The sequence below is a fragment of the Hyperolius riggenbachi genome, chromosome 2, assembly GCF_040937935.1.
Source record: "Hyperolius riggenbachi isolate aHypRig1 chromosome 2, aHypRig1.pri, whole genome shotgun sequence".
Lineage (NCBI taxonomy): Eukaryota > Metazoa > Chordata > Amphibia > Anura > Hyperoliidae > Hyperolius > Hyperolius riggenbachi.
In genome coordinates, this window is record NC_090647.1 from 272,569,169 (window position 1) to 272,585,975 (window position 16,807).

Below are 16,807 nucleotides of genomic sequence, written 5' to 3' on the forward strand. Positions count from 1 at the left end.
ATTCTGCCTGTTATTGGATTTCTGTGTACCGACCTCTGCCTGGATTTTGACCTACGTTTTCCGCCTGCTGATTCTGCCTGTTATTGGATTTCTGTGTACCGACCTCTGCCTGGATTTTGACCTACGTTTTCCGCCTGCTGATTCTGCCTGTTATTGGATTTCTGTGTACCGACCTCTGCCTGGATTTTTACTACGCTCTTTTCCTGTCACCTGCTATGGCGTCATCCTCGAAGCGTCTCACAGCGGAAGCGCTGATGCAGTTCGAGGACAGCGATCCGGATTTGCAGTCACTGGAGGACTCCAGTGACAGTGATGCGCCTGGCAACCTGTCGTCTGATTCTGACAGCGACTCCATCACCAGCGACACGGAGGAGGTTAGTGACGCACGTGTTTGGTGCCCAGTCAACACCACTCAGGCCCCACCACCGCCCCCCCGTTTCCCTTTTACTGGAGAGCCCGGCTTGAAGGTTGAATGTGATCACTGCCCCCTGGCCTACCTGCAGCTGTTCTTCAGTGACGCTGTTATTGATAAAATCGTGGTGGAGACGAACCGCTACGCCGCGCAAGAAATTGCTGCTCCACGAGGTCCCTTTTCCAGGAGCAGGATGTGGGAGCCTATCACCAAGGAGGACTTGTGGCTGTTCCTTGGACTAATTATTCTGCAGGGGGTGGTGGGGAAGCCCCTGCAGAAATGGTACTGGTCGACGAACAAAATAATCGCTACCCCCTTCTTTGGCACGGTAATGTCGGAGTACCGTTTTGGACTCATCATGAAGTTTCTACACTTCGCAGACAACTCCGCCTTCGATGAGTCAACCCACCCAGCGCCAAAGTTGAAAAAGATCTGGGAAGTTTTTCAGCTGGTGATGGAAAACTTCCGCAACACTTATGTGCCCCAGAGGGACATAAGTGTGGATGAAAGCTTGATGGCGTACAAAGGCCGACTGTCCTGGATACAATACATCGCGTCCAAGAGGGCCCGGTTTGGAGTGAAGTCCTACATGTTATGCGAGGCATCAACGGGCTACATCTGGAACAGCATACTGTACACCGGGAAAGGGACACAATTTAACCCTGCTTTCAGCAGCTACGGGGTGGCGACTTCATCCGTGCTATCTTTGGTGGAGCCCTTGTTGAATAAGGGGTACTGTGTCATCACAGATAATTTTTACAGTTCACCTGAACTTTTTGAAATACTCATCAGGAACAAAACTGATGCCTACGGCACCGTTCGTCCTAACCGGCGAGAAATGCCTACTGCCTTCGCCAAGCAAAAGCTAAAATCTGGGGACATTGTGGCTTGGCAGAAGGGAAAAATGTTGGCACTCCGCTGGCGTGACAAGAAGGACGTGTGTACGCGAGGAGGGAAAGTCCTGGACAAGCCGCAAGTCATCCTGGACTACAACCATACAATGGGTGGGGTGGACCGAGCTGACCAGGCGATGACATACTACCCCGCAGTCCGCAAACAACAAAAAAAATACTACAAAAATTTTTTTCGGCATCTGCTGGAACAATCTCTGTGGAATGCGTTCATTTTGTATAAGCAACGCAGTGACAGGTCAGGAACACATTCCGACTTTATATGGAAAATGTGCGAAAGCATATGTCTGAAGTACCAGACTTCATCAGCAGATGTGCGAATTGGGCGCCGTGCATCATATGTTGTCAACCCTGAGCGCCTCACTGGCCACCACTTTTCAGACTATATTCCACCCACTCCAAAAAAAGCTGCTCCAACTAGGATGTGCGTTGTTTGCTGCAGCAAGACGGATAGCAAGGGTAAGAAAGTCCGCAAAGAAACCCGTCTCTACTGCCCGGACTGTAATGTCGCCCTGTGTGCTGTTCCATGTTTTAAAATCTACCACACACGGGAGGTGTATTAGTTATACACTGTACTGCATGTACATACTGTATATATAATCTGCTGCTTCTTTGTACAGTTTTGCTATTTCAGTTTATTGATAAATTTAATTTTTTCAGCAAATTTGTGTTACAGTCTTTTATTTATATGCAGGATATCTTACAGGCCTTTATTCTGATATATTTTGGTGAGTTAAGACTTAATAATTGGATGCCTAAAATTCTTGAAAAAAATGTACCGCTTTTGACTCATAATTCCAGACAGAAATGAACCGCCAGGAGGGTTAATATCTAGTTACCTGGCTTGCAGTCACTGCTATGTATCCCCTTTTCTTATTTCTTTCTGCTTCAAACACAATTAGGAATGAGAGCTGAATGAATTGTGCGCCCCCTCCTACACTGCGCCCTGAGGCTGGAGCCTCTCCAGCCTATGCCTCGGCCCGGCCCTGTCGCCGGGTTCCATACACACACCTGATTTCGGCTAAGGCGGTTATCGGCTGCCTCAGCCGACGTAAGTCAGGCGTGTGTACGAGGCTTAATACATACAGGTGGCATTTAAGCACTGCAGTGCTTGTCTATAAGACCAACCTACATAGTCTAGTCAAATTCTTTTCTGCTTAGTTTTCAAAGGTAATAGGATGTCTAAGAGCACATTTTGTATTAAGATATGAGCATGTGCTGTACACATTTAATGACTTCTAAGTACTTTAGAGCTGCTAACTGTGTAAACATAACCAGATTAGCTTAATGTGCTGAAGATAAAACAACACAGATTTTCTGCACCTATTGCGGATTTCTACTTTTTATTGGTGTACACAAATCATAAAGTGGAGTAACAGCTTGGGTGCTTATGGTCCATTTGTAAATAAATATCACACATAAGCAATAATAGCAGTGAAATACACTACTTTCTTTCATGAGATGAAATAGGAGCTAATGATAGAGTGGCAGCAGCCAGCAGGCACTAGTTGCTGGGGGAATTGGAGGGCAGAGCCATCACTTTAGGTTCCACTTAGCAGTGAACATGCTCTATAACCACAACTTACTTGGTTCTGGAGTGATGAAAAGTGGTGAGTCATGTTGGAAAGAAACGTTTGGGAGGAAAATATTGTCCTTTGCACAAAGGTAGAGCTGATAGCTTTTATGCCATGATTTTTTTACAGTGAAAGGAAGCGTAGTACTGCCATATTCAGTTTCTTGGGGAGGAAGAGGGTCTGGTGCTGTACATTCTCTTCCTGCTAGAAGACAGTCATCAATCACTTCTCAATTACCACTCTGTCCTATTACAGAATACCCAGATATCTCATTGTGACCCAGAAACACTAAGAAAATATAAGGAGCTAAAAAAGACGAAAAAGCTCTCTTACTAAAATGCAACACTGAATATAATTTTGCCTTCTTAAAACAGAAGGTACCGTATATACTCGCAAGCAAGCCGACGCGCATATAAGCCGACCCCCCCCCCCCCCAACTTTTCCCTGAAAAACCAGGAAAAAATGATTGACCCTCATATAAGCCGGGGGTAGGAAATGGCCATGTGATCCCCCCCAGTGTGCCCCAGTATAGTTAGTATAGTGGCCAGTATGGGTAGGTAGTGCCCAGTATAGCTAGTGAAGTGCCCAGTATAGCTAGTATAGTCACTGCACAGAGAATTAAATGTGTGCATTAAACACCAAGTGAACACCTGACATAACTGGCTGAGCAAATTTGGCCTGATTGGCTATTCATGAGGCAATGCTCATGCAAATATGCATTTGCTTTCGCATGCCAACTAATGCAGGGTCCATTGAACCAATGCAGCAAAGCGGTTGCCCTGCGGGAAACTAGTTCATGCTTCAATAGCACTATCCAGGAGCGCCACGAGGAGGCTTTCCAATGCCCCCATACAGCCGAGGGACCGCGGGGTCCCAGGCGCTCTCACTGCCTGGGAACCACAGCAGCACCCCGGAGGGGGAGGCCGGGCGGCGCAGGCAGCCCCCCCAAGCGTGGCCAGCGCCGGGGAGAGCCATCCGCACCTTTCACCTCCCAATATTTAAAAACAGGCACTTACCTTAACGCCATTGCGTTCTGCTGCTGAGCATAGCTTGGGTGCAACACATTTGAAAAGGAAAGGAATGAGGCATGGGTCGCACCGAGCTTTGGAGCTCAGGGCTGGCTCACACACTGCACTCCAAGGGGGGTGGAGGACAGGCACTGACAGCCCACTCCCTTATAGGCGGGTGGCGGATGGCTCATTCTAGGTAGTGTGAGCCCTGGAGTGGGCTGTCAGTGCCTGTCCTCCACCCCCCTTGGAGTGCAGTGTGTGAGCCAGCCCTGAGCTCCAAAGCTCGGTGCGACCCATGCCTCATTCCTTTCCTTTTCAAATGTGTTGCACCCAAGCTATGCTCAGCAGCAGAACGCAATGGCGTTAAGGTAAGTGCCTGTTTTTAAATATTGGGAGGTGAAAGGTGCGGATGGCTCTCCCCGGCGCTGGCCACGCTTGGGGGGGTCGCCTGCGCCGCCCGGCCTCCCCCTCCGGGGTGCTGCTGTGGTTCCCAGGCAGTGAGAGCACCTGGGACCCCGCGGTCCCTCGGCTGTATGGGGGCATTGGGAAGCCTCCTCGTGGCGCTCCTGGATAGTGCTATTGAAGCATGAACTAATTCCCGCAGGGCAACCGCTTTGCGGCATTGGTTCAATGGACCCTGCATTAGTTGGCATGCGAAAGCAAATGCATATTTGCATGAGCATTGCCTCATGAATAGCCAATCAGGTTAAATTTGCTCAGCCAGTTATGTCAGGTGTTCACTTGGTGTTTAATGCACACATTTAATTCTCTGTGCAGTGATAGCTAGTATAGTGCCCAGTATCGTGCCCAGTACAGCTATTAAAGTGCCCAGTATAGCTAGTATAGTGCACAGTATAGGTAGTATAGTGACCAGGATAGCTAGTATAGTGCCCCAGTATAGCTAGTATAGTGCTCGGTATAGCTAGTATAGTGCCCAAGTATAGCTAGTATAGTGCCCAGTATAGCTAGTATAGTGCCCAAGTATAGCTGGTATATTGCCCAGTATAGCTAGTATAGTGCCCAGTATAGCTAGTATAGTGCCCAGTATATGTAGTATAGTGCTCGGTATAGCTAGTATAGTGCCCAAGTATAGCTAGTATAGTGCTCAGTATAGCTAGTATAGTGCTCAGTATAGCTAGTATAGTGCCAGGTATAGCTAGTATAGTGCCAGGTATAGCTAGTATAGTGCACAGTATAGCTAGTATAGTGCTCAGTATAGCCAGTATAGTGCCAGGTATGTCTAGTATAGTGCCAGGTATAACTAGTATAGTGCCCAGTATAGCTAGTATAGTGCTCAGTATAGCTATTATAGTGCTCAGTATAGCTAGTATAGTGCTCAGTATAGGTAGTATAGTGCCAGGTATAGCCAGTATAGTGCCCAGTATAGTGCTCAGTATAGCTAGTATAGTGCTCAGTATAGCTAGTATAGTGCTCGGTATAGCTAGTATAGTGCCCCCCGCCTCACCCAACCCACCCCCCTCCCCCCGCGGCCGCCGCTGCTATTAGCTTACTGTGCGGCTTCCTCTATTCCCCTCTCCATCTCCGTCTCCCGGGCATGTAAATAGTTCACAGCAGCTCGCTCCACGGCGGCTGCTGTGTGATGACAGGAAGCTGTAGGCAGAGCGGTTTCCTGTAACGTTACTATGGAAACCGCTCTGCCTCCAGCTTCCTGTCATCACACAGCAGCCGCCGTGGAGCGAGCTGCTGTGAACTATTTACATGCCCGGGAGACGGAGAGGGGAATAGAGGAAGCCGCACAGTAAGCTAATGGCAGCGGCGGCCGCGGGGGGAGGGGGGGGTGGCCTTCCACCAATGAGACTCGCAAGCAAGCCGACCCCCCAACTTTTGGCCCACTTTTGGGGGGTCAAAAATTTGGCTTGCTTGCGAGTATATACGGTAATTTTCTAGCAGTGTTATACTTCTGGTCTGGACATCAACTCTACCCCCTCTGATAACAAGTAAGAGGTTTGAAGTTATTGGGAGATCGGTCAGATTGCATATAAATATATATAATATATACTTCAGATTGCATATAAACAGTGGCGTAGCTAAGGAGCTGTGGGCCCTGGTGCAAGTTTTATAATGGGGCCCCCAAGCACTCTATACATAACAATTGATATGGCACACCAAAACCTACCAAGAACAACCACAGTGTCAGAGAAGCAAGAGGGGGATGGGGAACAGTTTGTTAGTGATGATTACTATTATTCAAAGCATCTATAGAAGTGATTATTACCAGCACAGGACCAATAGAGAGCTAATACCGTAGTTGAGGGAGTGCCCTTCGGGGCCTCTCTGGCCCAAGGGCCCCGATGCGGTGGCTAACTCTGCACCTTCTATTGCTACGCCCCTGCATATAAATATTATACTTGTACTTTCTGGGAGACCTGTGTGTGGGGAATAGGCCAATGTCCATTTATTCTTCAACATTTGTGAGAGAGTATATTTGCGCTCCCCACCTGTCAAAAACCCCAACAGCCACCATAACACACACAGGCACATGAATTCATGTTTTCTACCGAGTTTTGGTAATGTTTGCAGTGAATACATACACATCCTACACAAACAATCACATCCACAAAGAGACACACATCTATATGGGGAAAAAAAAACTTGATAGCGATGATATCTGAGGTTGTCCATAGGGCCAGAGCTCCCAATCCTCAGGAGGTCCAGCTATTTTGGTAGTAAATAAATCCAGGTGCCTTCATCCCTACTAGTTACTTTGCTACAATGTTGCCTGGTGTACCAAAAGCTGAAATATGTCAATAATGAGCACTTGTCTAACCAACTAAAAAGTGTTCTAGTTTTAATAGCATGTTTAGGCTAGCACTATCAAACTGCCTTATGTGTTGTAACTATGTTTTCATTTAAATTGATTATTTAATAATAATTATTACATCTTATACATTCAGGAAGTGAAGTAACATTAGAGATAGCAGAGCCTGCAACCGCTTAAGTGCATGCAGGTATGTTATACTTTTAAAAAGACATTAGTATTAGTCATCTCTAGGAGTAAACCTATGAGAAAAAACGTAGGGGTTAGAAATGTCAGTAAATATGGGTAACCAAAGCTGAAAGTACAGCTGCACCTGACGCACTGTGTGACAAAAATATCAATCTTCTCTTTACACAATAACCACCATACAAGGAAACAAAAAAAGAACAGCATGTTATTAGTGTTGCTTAAAAATGACTGTTTGGCTTATGAGCAGTGCAGCTGAACAGGTCAAAGTATTGGGGATCTGGAAAGCATCAAATTCGAATATGTTTTAAGTCAGTGTGGAATAAAGTCTAGTTATTTGTTTAGGCCTCTGTAGGCCAAATGCAGCATTAAAATCACATAGGAGCCAACCAAATGAATAAGGGGCATGTGATGCTGTTTACAAACAGGAATAATGTGTACATTGTGGGCAATGGCCAATTTTTTGCAGCTTTACAGGCAACTTGGGAAAGATGAATGATGCTCCATATACAGTACAGTTTCAGGATTGAAGGAAGGGTGACTCACCAAAACCCTGTAAACATGAACATCTAAAAAAATTAAAAAATTAATATATATATATATATATATATATATATATATATATATATATATATATATATATATATATATATATAATATATATTGCTCTCAACTATTATGATGAAATGTAATGAGTTTGTTCTTGCAGTGAGCTGGTCATCTTTGAAATAGAAACATGGTCAGTGATCGCTGTATAGGAATTAAGTAACCAGAATCCCACCCAGAGCCGGGACAAGGTCCTCCAGCACCCAAGGCTGAGACACCAAAGTGCGCCCCTCCATCCCTCCCACCCCAGCTGTAACACACTGATTGCTATTAGACTAAGAGGCGCCACAGGGCCAACAACCTCCCCAACACCTTAATATCTAGTTATCTGGCTTGCAGTCACTGCTATGTATCCTCTTTTCTTATTTCTTTCTGCTTCAAACACAATTAGGAATGACAGCTGAATGAATTGTGCGCCCCCTCCTACACTGCGCCCTGAGGCTGGAGCCTCTCCAGCCTATGCCTCGGCCCGGCCCTGAATTCCCACCACCTGCAATGGTGCAATGCTTGCTCAGTAAAAGGCGGACTGCTTACATTGGGCAAGAATGGATTTCAAACATTTCAGGGAAAATGGGTTATAGAGCATCCTCACAATGCAGAAATCACAGTCACTTTGCATTGCGACTGAAGTTTACTTTTTGTCTGTGAAAGCGCCCTAACACTGGCTGGTACTTATGTTGATGTACTGGGCTTTTTAATAATCTATTTACAGTACAAGGTGAGTGTGAGGGGAGTGCCATCTTGCAGTGTACTTACCGTGTGCCTTTTTTATACCACTGTTAGTAAAAAGTATTAGGATTTTAATCAAGCATAGCTCGCTCTGGCAAATAAATCCATGACTTTGGATGGAGTATCTATAATTATAAACCATTAGTGAAGTGAGGCATGATGTAAGTCTTACATTAATCTCTAGTGAAATAACAAGCAGTTCCCACAAGATAAAGAGTAAGAAACAGTCACGATTTGTAAACTGCCTGAGCACTTATGTGATTTATTGTCTTGGCAACACCCAAAAAGCAGATTTATGGTTGCACTAAACATAACAGGCGGCAACCGAAGAATCAACAGGAAACCGATACAATAGAAACAAATGACCCCCTGTTATGACAGACTAATTAATAAATGTGACCCTGTATTTTACTGTTAACATTACAGTATTTTGCCACTGTTGTTCAAAGTTGTGAATAAGAGTGAATCATGTAAAGAAGCTAATATAAATGTTGAAAGGGGAAATAACCACGCATGCTGCGACCAAATCCCAACTTACAGAGCGTAGATACAACCAGTGAAATCCTCTTTTCCCTTCTGCCTTAGTGTATAAGTGCAGCCCTACCTCAAACATTGTTTTTGTAACTACTTAGTATTTATACATTATTAAATCAATAAAGTTATAAAGGACACCAGAAGTGAGAGAGATAAGGAGGCTGCTACATGTATTTCCTTCTAAACCAGGGGTCTCAAACTCAATTTACCTGGGGGGCCGCAGGAGGCAAAGTCAGGATGAGGCTGGGCCGCATAAGGGATTTCACAATCGCGGCGCATCGCCGCCTCTGCCCGCCCCGCTTACTCTTCCTTCACAGAGAGGGGCAGGGGGAGGTTGCGATCCGTGCGGCGATTGACGTCAGGAGGGGCAGAGCTTAAGCTGAAAGCTTTGCCCCTTCCAGGAAATGCCGGCGGATTGCCCCCCGGTCGATTTGGGGGCTCTGCAGCCCTCGTTTAGCGGCAGGGATGCGGCGGAGCTTGGGAGCACTGAAGCGAACTATTAGGAAGCTTTTGCCGGCGAGGGCCACAAAATATTGTATCGAGGGCCGCAAATGGCCCGCGGGCCGCGAGTTTGAGACCCCTGTTCTAAACAATGCCAGTTGCCTGGCTGTCCTGCTGATATCACTCTGCAGCTGCAGTAGTGTTTGAATCGCATACCTGAAATGATGAACACGATGGAAACCCCTGGGCACTGTCCCCACTAGTGTACATGTACCTCCCCGGTAGAAAGACACCTATCTTGTAAGTGCAATTTGTATATTGCGTTTTTATTTGATTAAAAGTTTAATGCACTATAGGAGCGCTTTTCGTTTTTTTCTCTTTTGCATGCTACTAGTACTGGTTCCACCCAGAAGAGAAGCGGCTCCATAGTGCACCAACGAAAGAACATTGGAATAAACAGTCTTGTAGTTAGATAGATAGCGCTAGACATAATTGTTTTTTTGTGATTCTGTACTGTATCTGTCTCTCAGTTGCCGAACCTAGCCTGTCTGACCTCTCTACTCACCAGTGGGCCCTTGCCACTGGTGAGGTGCTCTAATAGTACCCACCAGCTCCTCTGGTGAGGTTCTGCCAAACTAGTCAGTTACTGTGTTTTAACAATACCCACCAGCTCCTCTGGTGAGGTTCTGCCAAACTAGTCAGTAACTGTGTTCTAATAGTACCCACCAGCTCCTCTGGTGAGGTTCTGACAAACTAGTTAGTTACTGAATCAGAATCATTTATTTCAGAATCAGAATCATTTATTTCGCCAAGTACAACTGGGGTTGTACCCGGAATTATTTTTGGCACATACAGGGTCGGTGATGGTACAGTAACATACAACAGAAATACACAGAGTAGTCATTATATACATTACACTTACACCTTACATTACATTGGATACAGAGGTCCGTCTGAGTGCTATGTCGGGTGGAGCTGCCCCAACCTGTGCGGGCGCTCAACTACCCTGCAGCAGATTACAGATGCCCCCTGCATGTCTTGGAATGTGCAGGTGAAAGGGAGAGAAAGAGAGAAAGTAGGAGCGATCAGAGAGAGACAGAGTGCAAGAGTCCCCTTGGGTGGAAACAACAGTCCTGGCTGTATCCATGCCTCATACCAGTGTCCATGCTTGCAAATTTAGCCTCAGGCTTTCGGCCTGGTCCGGTGCAGATGGTCAGCTTGTAGAAATCGAAGACCAAGCGGCAGCTGTCAGTGGAGGGTTGTGGTCTTGGCCTGATGTAAATTTTGCTGCGGCTGCATGAGTGAGCCAGGACTGCGGTGCAGAGTGGGCCTAGCAGCTGTGCCCGGAGTCATACGGTGATCAGCTAAGGCTGGTAGCTGCTGCGGTGGATTGGCAGCTGTGACTAACTTTTTGGCCTCAAGCCTATAGCCTGGATACTGATGTGGTCGGTCTGAAGGCCAGGGATCTAAAAGGACTGTGGCTGGAGGTGGAGGGACCCAGCCTGGTGGAGGAGAGTAGAACGCCCCGCCAGACAGCAGGGATCCATGGCTACAGCGCATGCTGGCACGGCTGACAAGGTCACAGTGGCAGGGCCGCTTCAGATGGAGGAGAGCAGGACCTCACAGAGGCCATGCTGGGCCGCTGCAGAGCGGATCCAGGGCTGCCTATGATGTGCTTGATACACAGGGTACGTGGTCCTCGATCCACTGTGGCCTGTGTAGTAGAGTGGATCAGGGCATCACTGGCTGATAAGTAGGGCCAGGGGATTTGGCAGGACCTGTTCCGGCGGGGACTAGCAGATGCAGCGGAGACCGGACCAGCAAAGGAGGAAAGAAATCCATGCGGCAGCGTCGGCGGTGAACCAGCTTCAGTTGGCGAGGAGTCCCAAGGCAGCGACTCAAAGACCTACAGTGGCCGGGTCGTCAGCCGAGCCCGATCATGCAGAGAGCCAGACCTCAGCGCGAGTGCCAAGGCGCCAGAGCCCGGGAGGCCAGAGCGTCTCTCATCCGCACGATGGTTTGGCGGAGCTGGAGGGGGACTCCAAAGCAGCTCTGTTCCTCTGGCAGTGTCCGATCTCCCTGGGCAGAGGCGGCGATGGGGATCACGAGGACGCTGAGTGTTCTTCCTTCCTCCAGGATTTCGGCTGCCAGCTAGTTGCGATGACCACGTGCAGCCCGTGGCTGCAGGAGGAGGCTGCCGGGGTGATGGAGGAGCGCACAGCGGCTTTAAATCGGAGAGGGCTGCACATCCCCAGAGGGAGCTGCACTTCCCAGGGTGAGTCCGTGAGTCCAGTCCAGGGGTACCAAGGGGGGAAGTAACTAAAGAGAAAGTTTTTGAAGAAAAGGCCGGAGTCCTGCATGGCCGTGGCTACCCGACCGGCGCCATTTTGTTAACTGTGTTCTAATTGTACCCACCACCTACTCTGGTGAGGTTCTATCTTTCTATCCAATACTGTGTTCTAATAGTGCCCACCAGCTCCTCTGGTGAGGCCTAGTTTCTACTCTGTTACTGTTGCACCAATCACTATACACTATTGCATTATCCTGTTAGCTATACTTGTATTATTGGTGATTCTGCAGATCACCACACAATCAGGTATAGTGTCTGTATTATTGGTGATTCTGCAGATCACACATAATCAGACATCTGTGTTGCTACACCGATCGTTACAGAACCGCAGACCAAAAAATTATGGAGACACTGTGCAATCGGGTTGAACTGTTGACCACAACCGTTACCGATCTCATCAAGACGGTTAACTCACAGCAGACCCAGATTGACCAACTAGCTGAGACAGTTAATCGTCTTAAAAATTCCAATGCACAAGTGTTCTCCCCTCTAGTTATTGAGCCCAGGATGCCCCCTCCTGAAAAATTTTCAGGGCATCGCTCTGACTTTAGAAATTTTAAGCATCGATGCCTTTCTTATTTCGAGTTACGACCAGTATCTTCAGGCACAGAGAGCCAGAGAGTCACACTGATAAAGACCTTATTATCAGGTGATTCACAGTCCTGGGCCTACAGTCTCCCTGAAGGGCATGAGGCATTGACCTCTGTTCAGGATTTTTTTTAAAGCAATGGTAGTTATATATGATGATCCGGATTTAGCTATGACATCAGAAAGGAGGCTTAAGACACTCAGGCAGGGTCATAATTCAGTTGAAAATTATGCCGCTGAGTTTAGAAGGTGGGCGGTTTCGGCCAGATGGGGGCAGTATGCCTTGTTAGATTGTTTTTTGTCAGGATTATCCGATGCAGTGGATGATCTTATGTTAGGTCACCCTGAGCCTAAGTCTATTGATGAGGCCATTTCCTTGGCAATTAAAATTGATCGCCGAGTGCGATACCAGAGGCAGACTCAAGGCAGAACATCAGGGAGACTTACTTCTGGTATGTTCTCTCCTCCTGTTCCTCCCTCCCCTCCGCCTGATGAGCCGATGCAAATTGGACATTCCAAGCTCACTGAGGTGGAGAAGAACAGGAGGCTGTAACGATTGGTGTCAGCACGCAGAGAGAATCTGATTATTGGTGGTCTGCAGTATCACCAAGAATGCAGATATATACCCGATTATTGATGATCTGCTAACCTCTGGACACCTATGGTATGTGAGTGTTTGGTGTAACAGTAATACTTTGAGTAAAGCACCTGCTAAGCAGGTGATCAGAAGCAGCCTGGAATACTGCTTATGAGGACACAGGAACCCTCCAACAGCCTGAGACTCTCCAAGGGGCGGAGTCAGGCTGAAGGTAGGAGGAACCTGAGCGGGAGTGACACCTGAAGGGTGGATGTTACTAGTAGGTCAGGAGACTATCTCTTAAGGGAGAGAGATAGTTCCCAAGATAGTAACAGATATCAAACAATGGCTAGTCTTGGTGTGAGGTCCATAGTCTCGACACCCTGGAACTAGTCTGAAGTATAACACAAATGATAATACAGTTCCCTAGTCTTGGGCGTGAGGTCCTTGGTCTCTACGCCCTGGAACTAGTCTGGAATATAACACAAATGATAATGCAGTTCCCTAGTCTTGGGTGTGAGGTCCGTAGTCACAACACCCTGGAACTAGTCTATAGCATAACATAAATGATAACACAGTTCCCTAGTCTTGGGTGTGAGGTCCGTAGTCACAACACCCTGGAACTAGTCTATAGCATAACATAAATGATAACACAGTTCCCTAGTCTAGTGTGTGAGGTCCGTAGTCACAACACCCTGGAACTAGTCTATAGCATAACATACGAGAGTAATCTAGCTCAGTGTGAATTCCCAGGTCCTCCCGGTTCTAACACACTGTAGGATCTGACTATGGTCTGAATGCTTCCACGTAAGTGTTTGCAATGGCAGACAACCAGCAACTGGCAAGCATGCTATATAAATAGCTGCTGGAGTCTGCTGCCCCGCCCAAGCCACTCAGCCAATCATAAGTCCAGCAGGAATCAGCTGATCCTCCTGATCAGCTGACACTTCCCCTGCTGGTATAAAGGTCCTGACATCTGGGCCGGCCGCGCGTAGCTCTCCATCTGCCCATGTGAACTAACAGAACCAGCCACACCACCCGCACGCCGCCGCGTACAAACCGCCGTGTTGGATGCGGAAACAGCCTCCTTGCTGTCAGTACCCGCGGCGGCTTTTCCGCGTTCTCTCGTGGTGCCAGGCACACGTCTCCGCATGCTAGCCGCTGTGCTGGACGCAGATTCAGCCGTCCTGCCGTTAGTACACGCGGCGGCTTTTCTGCGTTTCCTCACAGAGGCGTACCGAGAAACTTTGTCTCTAAAGTGCAGAGAAGGGGCATATCGTAGCGAATTGTCCCAAGAAGGCGGAAAACCCCATCGCCTAGGTGTAGCTGGAGGTACTACCCTAGGCGATCCAGTCTTACCTCTAAAGAATAAGCGTTTACTTCTCCCGTGTTCTATAACCTGGGAGGATCAAGTCCATTCCACCCAGGCCTTTGTAGACTCGGGTTCTGCAGTTAATGTCATGGCACATGAGTTTGCCATTAAGTTTGGTTTTCCTCTCCTTCCTGTGGGACGTCAGATTATAGTGACTGCAATGGATGATTCACCATTGCAAGGGAAATTACCACTCACTCAGACTCCATTATTGCTGTGTCAGTTGGGGGTGTTGCATAAAGAACAGATACAGTTTATGGTTCTAGAGATGTCCACCTCCACAGTGATTCTTGGTATGCCGTGGCTTAGAAAACATTCCCCTCAGATTGACTGGGGTTCCAGACCATTGTTAGCCTGGTCCTCATACTGTCATCATCATTGGAGAAAGTCACAGTGGGAGCTACCGAGATCCAAGTGGAGGGGTTACCGTCTCACTCCTCTAGTTCCACTGATAGTGAGGCCCAGAAGGACTGGGCAACCATGCTGAGCCCATTTCAGCAGAAAGTCCCTGAAGGGAAACCAGATGGAGTTCTATTTGTACCCCTCCAGTTCAGATTTAATATTCTTCATGTGTTTCATTCCCATAAGACTGCAGGTCATCCTGGTGTTGCCCGTACGCAGGAGTTATTGGACAGATGTGTTTGGTGGCCCTCCATTGTGTCTGACTGTAAGGACATTGTGGGGAGCTGTTTTGTTTGTGCCAGGAACAAGCCCTCCAGACAAGCTCCCGTTGGCACCTTACAGTCACTGCCTGTGCCAGAACAGCCATGGACACACATGTCCATGGACTTTATAGGGGAACTGCCCAGGTCTCAGGGAAAAACTGTCATATGGGTGGTAGTCGATAGGTTTAGTAAGATGGCCCATTTCATTCCTTTGGACGGACTCCCCTCTGCTCCAGAACTGGCAGAGCTCTTCATTCACCACATTTTTCGTTTGCATGGTATCCCTGAGAATGTGGTGTCAGATAGGGGAGTCAAGTTCATCTCCAAATTCTGGAGGGCCTTTTGTAATCATCTGGGCATAAACCTATCATTCTCCTCCGGCTACCACCCACAGACGAATGGCCAAACAGAAATGGTTAACCACATCTTAGAACAGTTTCTGAGATGTTATGTGGCTGACGCCCAGACTGAGTGGGCCAAATTCTTGCCATTTGCAGAATTTGCCCATAATAATTTGAAGAGTTCTTCCTCGGGGTTCTCTCCGTTTCAGGTTGTGACGGGGAGATCTCCTAAGTTCTCTTCTTTGCCTGTGATGACATCTCCTTTCCCAGCATTAGAGGAGTGGCAGGGAACCTTGAAAGAGATCTGGACCTTGGTTCAGAAAAATCTCAAGAAGGCTTTTGTGACCCAGAAAAAACAGGCAGACAGGAGACGTTCGGGAGAGTGGGACTTTGCACCGGGGGACCTGGGGTGGGTGTCTACTCGACATTTGGCCCTGAAGCAGCCCTCTGCTAAATCGGGTCCTAGATATATAGGCCCATACCCTGTCTCCAAAAGAATCAATAAGGTCACATATGTTGTTTCACTTCCGTCCGGTTGGAAAGGAGTTAAGACATTTCACGTGTCCTTGTTAAAACCCGCAGTTCATGTGGATCCCCCCCCCCCCCCGGGGTGATTGATGAGGAACCTGAGTATGAGCTAGAGCAGATTTTGGATTCTCGGTTTGTGCATAACTCTATACAATACCTGGTTCATTGGAGGGGGTATGGGCCTGAGGAGAGATCTTGGGTCCCTAGTCATCGTATGCATGCGGAACAACTTAGAGAAGAGTTCCATAGGTTGCATCCTGACAGACCTGGTGGCCCATGTCCGGAGTCCACGCCTCAAGGGGGGGGGGGGGGGGGTACTGTAACATCTGCGGCTGCGGGCACGCCGGGTGTCTCCGCAGCCGCCTTGGTTCCCTGTTCAGAGGTCTTTTCCGTTCCGTCGGCATCTAGCACGCCGAGGACGGAATTGTCATTAACACATAGGGTTGCTGTATCGCGCGGCCGCGTGCGTAGACAGGACCTTTATGCTGGGAGGAGGCGTGTCAGCTAACCCGCTGGTCGGCTGACGTCAGAGAAGACTCACGCCGCTCTGGATTGGTTAATTATTGGTGGGCGCGGCTGTGAGGTCTCCTCTGCTTCTTAAGCCTTCTCTGCTCACTCGCAACCTGTCTGCGGTTGCGAATCCATACGTGTTAGCGCTCAGACCTTAGACCCGTATCCGGTGTGCTTTGATCTGGGAGGAAACCAGGGATTTCACACAAGACTAGGATTATTATATTACTGTATATTTGATATTCTGTGTATGACTCTGGCTATCTCTGACTCTGCTCTTGCTTATTGATTCTGTACCTCTGCCCATCTGATCTAGTTGCTGAAACACTGCCTGAATACTTACTACTCTCTTGCCTACTGATTCTGTACTGTATCTGTCTCTCAGTCGCCGAACCTAGCCTGTCTGACCTCTCTACTCACCAGTGGGCCCTTGCCACTGGTGAGGTGTTCTAATAGTACCCACCAGCTCCTCTGGTGAGGTTCTGCCAAACTAGTCAGTTACTGTGTTCTAACAGTACCCACCAGCTCCTCTGGTGAGGTTCTGCCAAACTAGTCAGTTACTGTGTTCTAATAGTACCCACCAGCTCCTCTGGCGAGGTTCTGCCAAACTAGTCAGTTACTGTGTTTAACTGTACCCACCAGCTCCTCTGGTGAGGTTCTGCCAAACTAGTCAGTTACTGTGTTCTAATAGTAC

At 47.9% G+C, this 16,807-nt stretch overlaps 1 protein-coding gene across 1 annotated transcript; it reads left to right on the forward strand.

The window, feature by feature from the left end:
• The first annotated feature begins 215 nt into the window (after positions 1-215).
• On the forward strand, positions 216-1,886 carry LOC137544974 (piggyBac transposable element-derived protein 4-like). Its single transcript, XM_068266074.1, has one exon. The coding sequence runs from the start codon at positions 216-218 to the stop codon at positions 1,884-1,886; it is 1,671 nt and encodes a 556-aa protein (XP_068122175.1).
• The last annotated feature ends 14,921 nt before the right edge of the window (positions 1,887-16,807 follow it).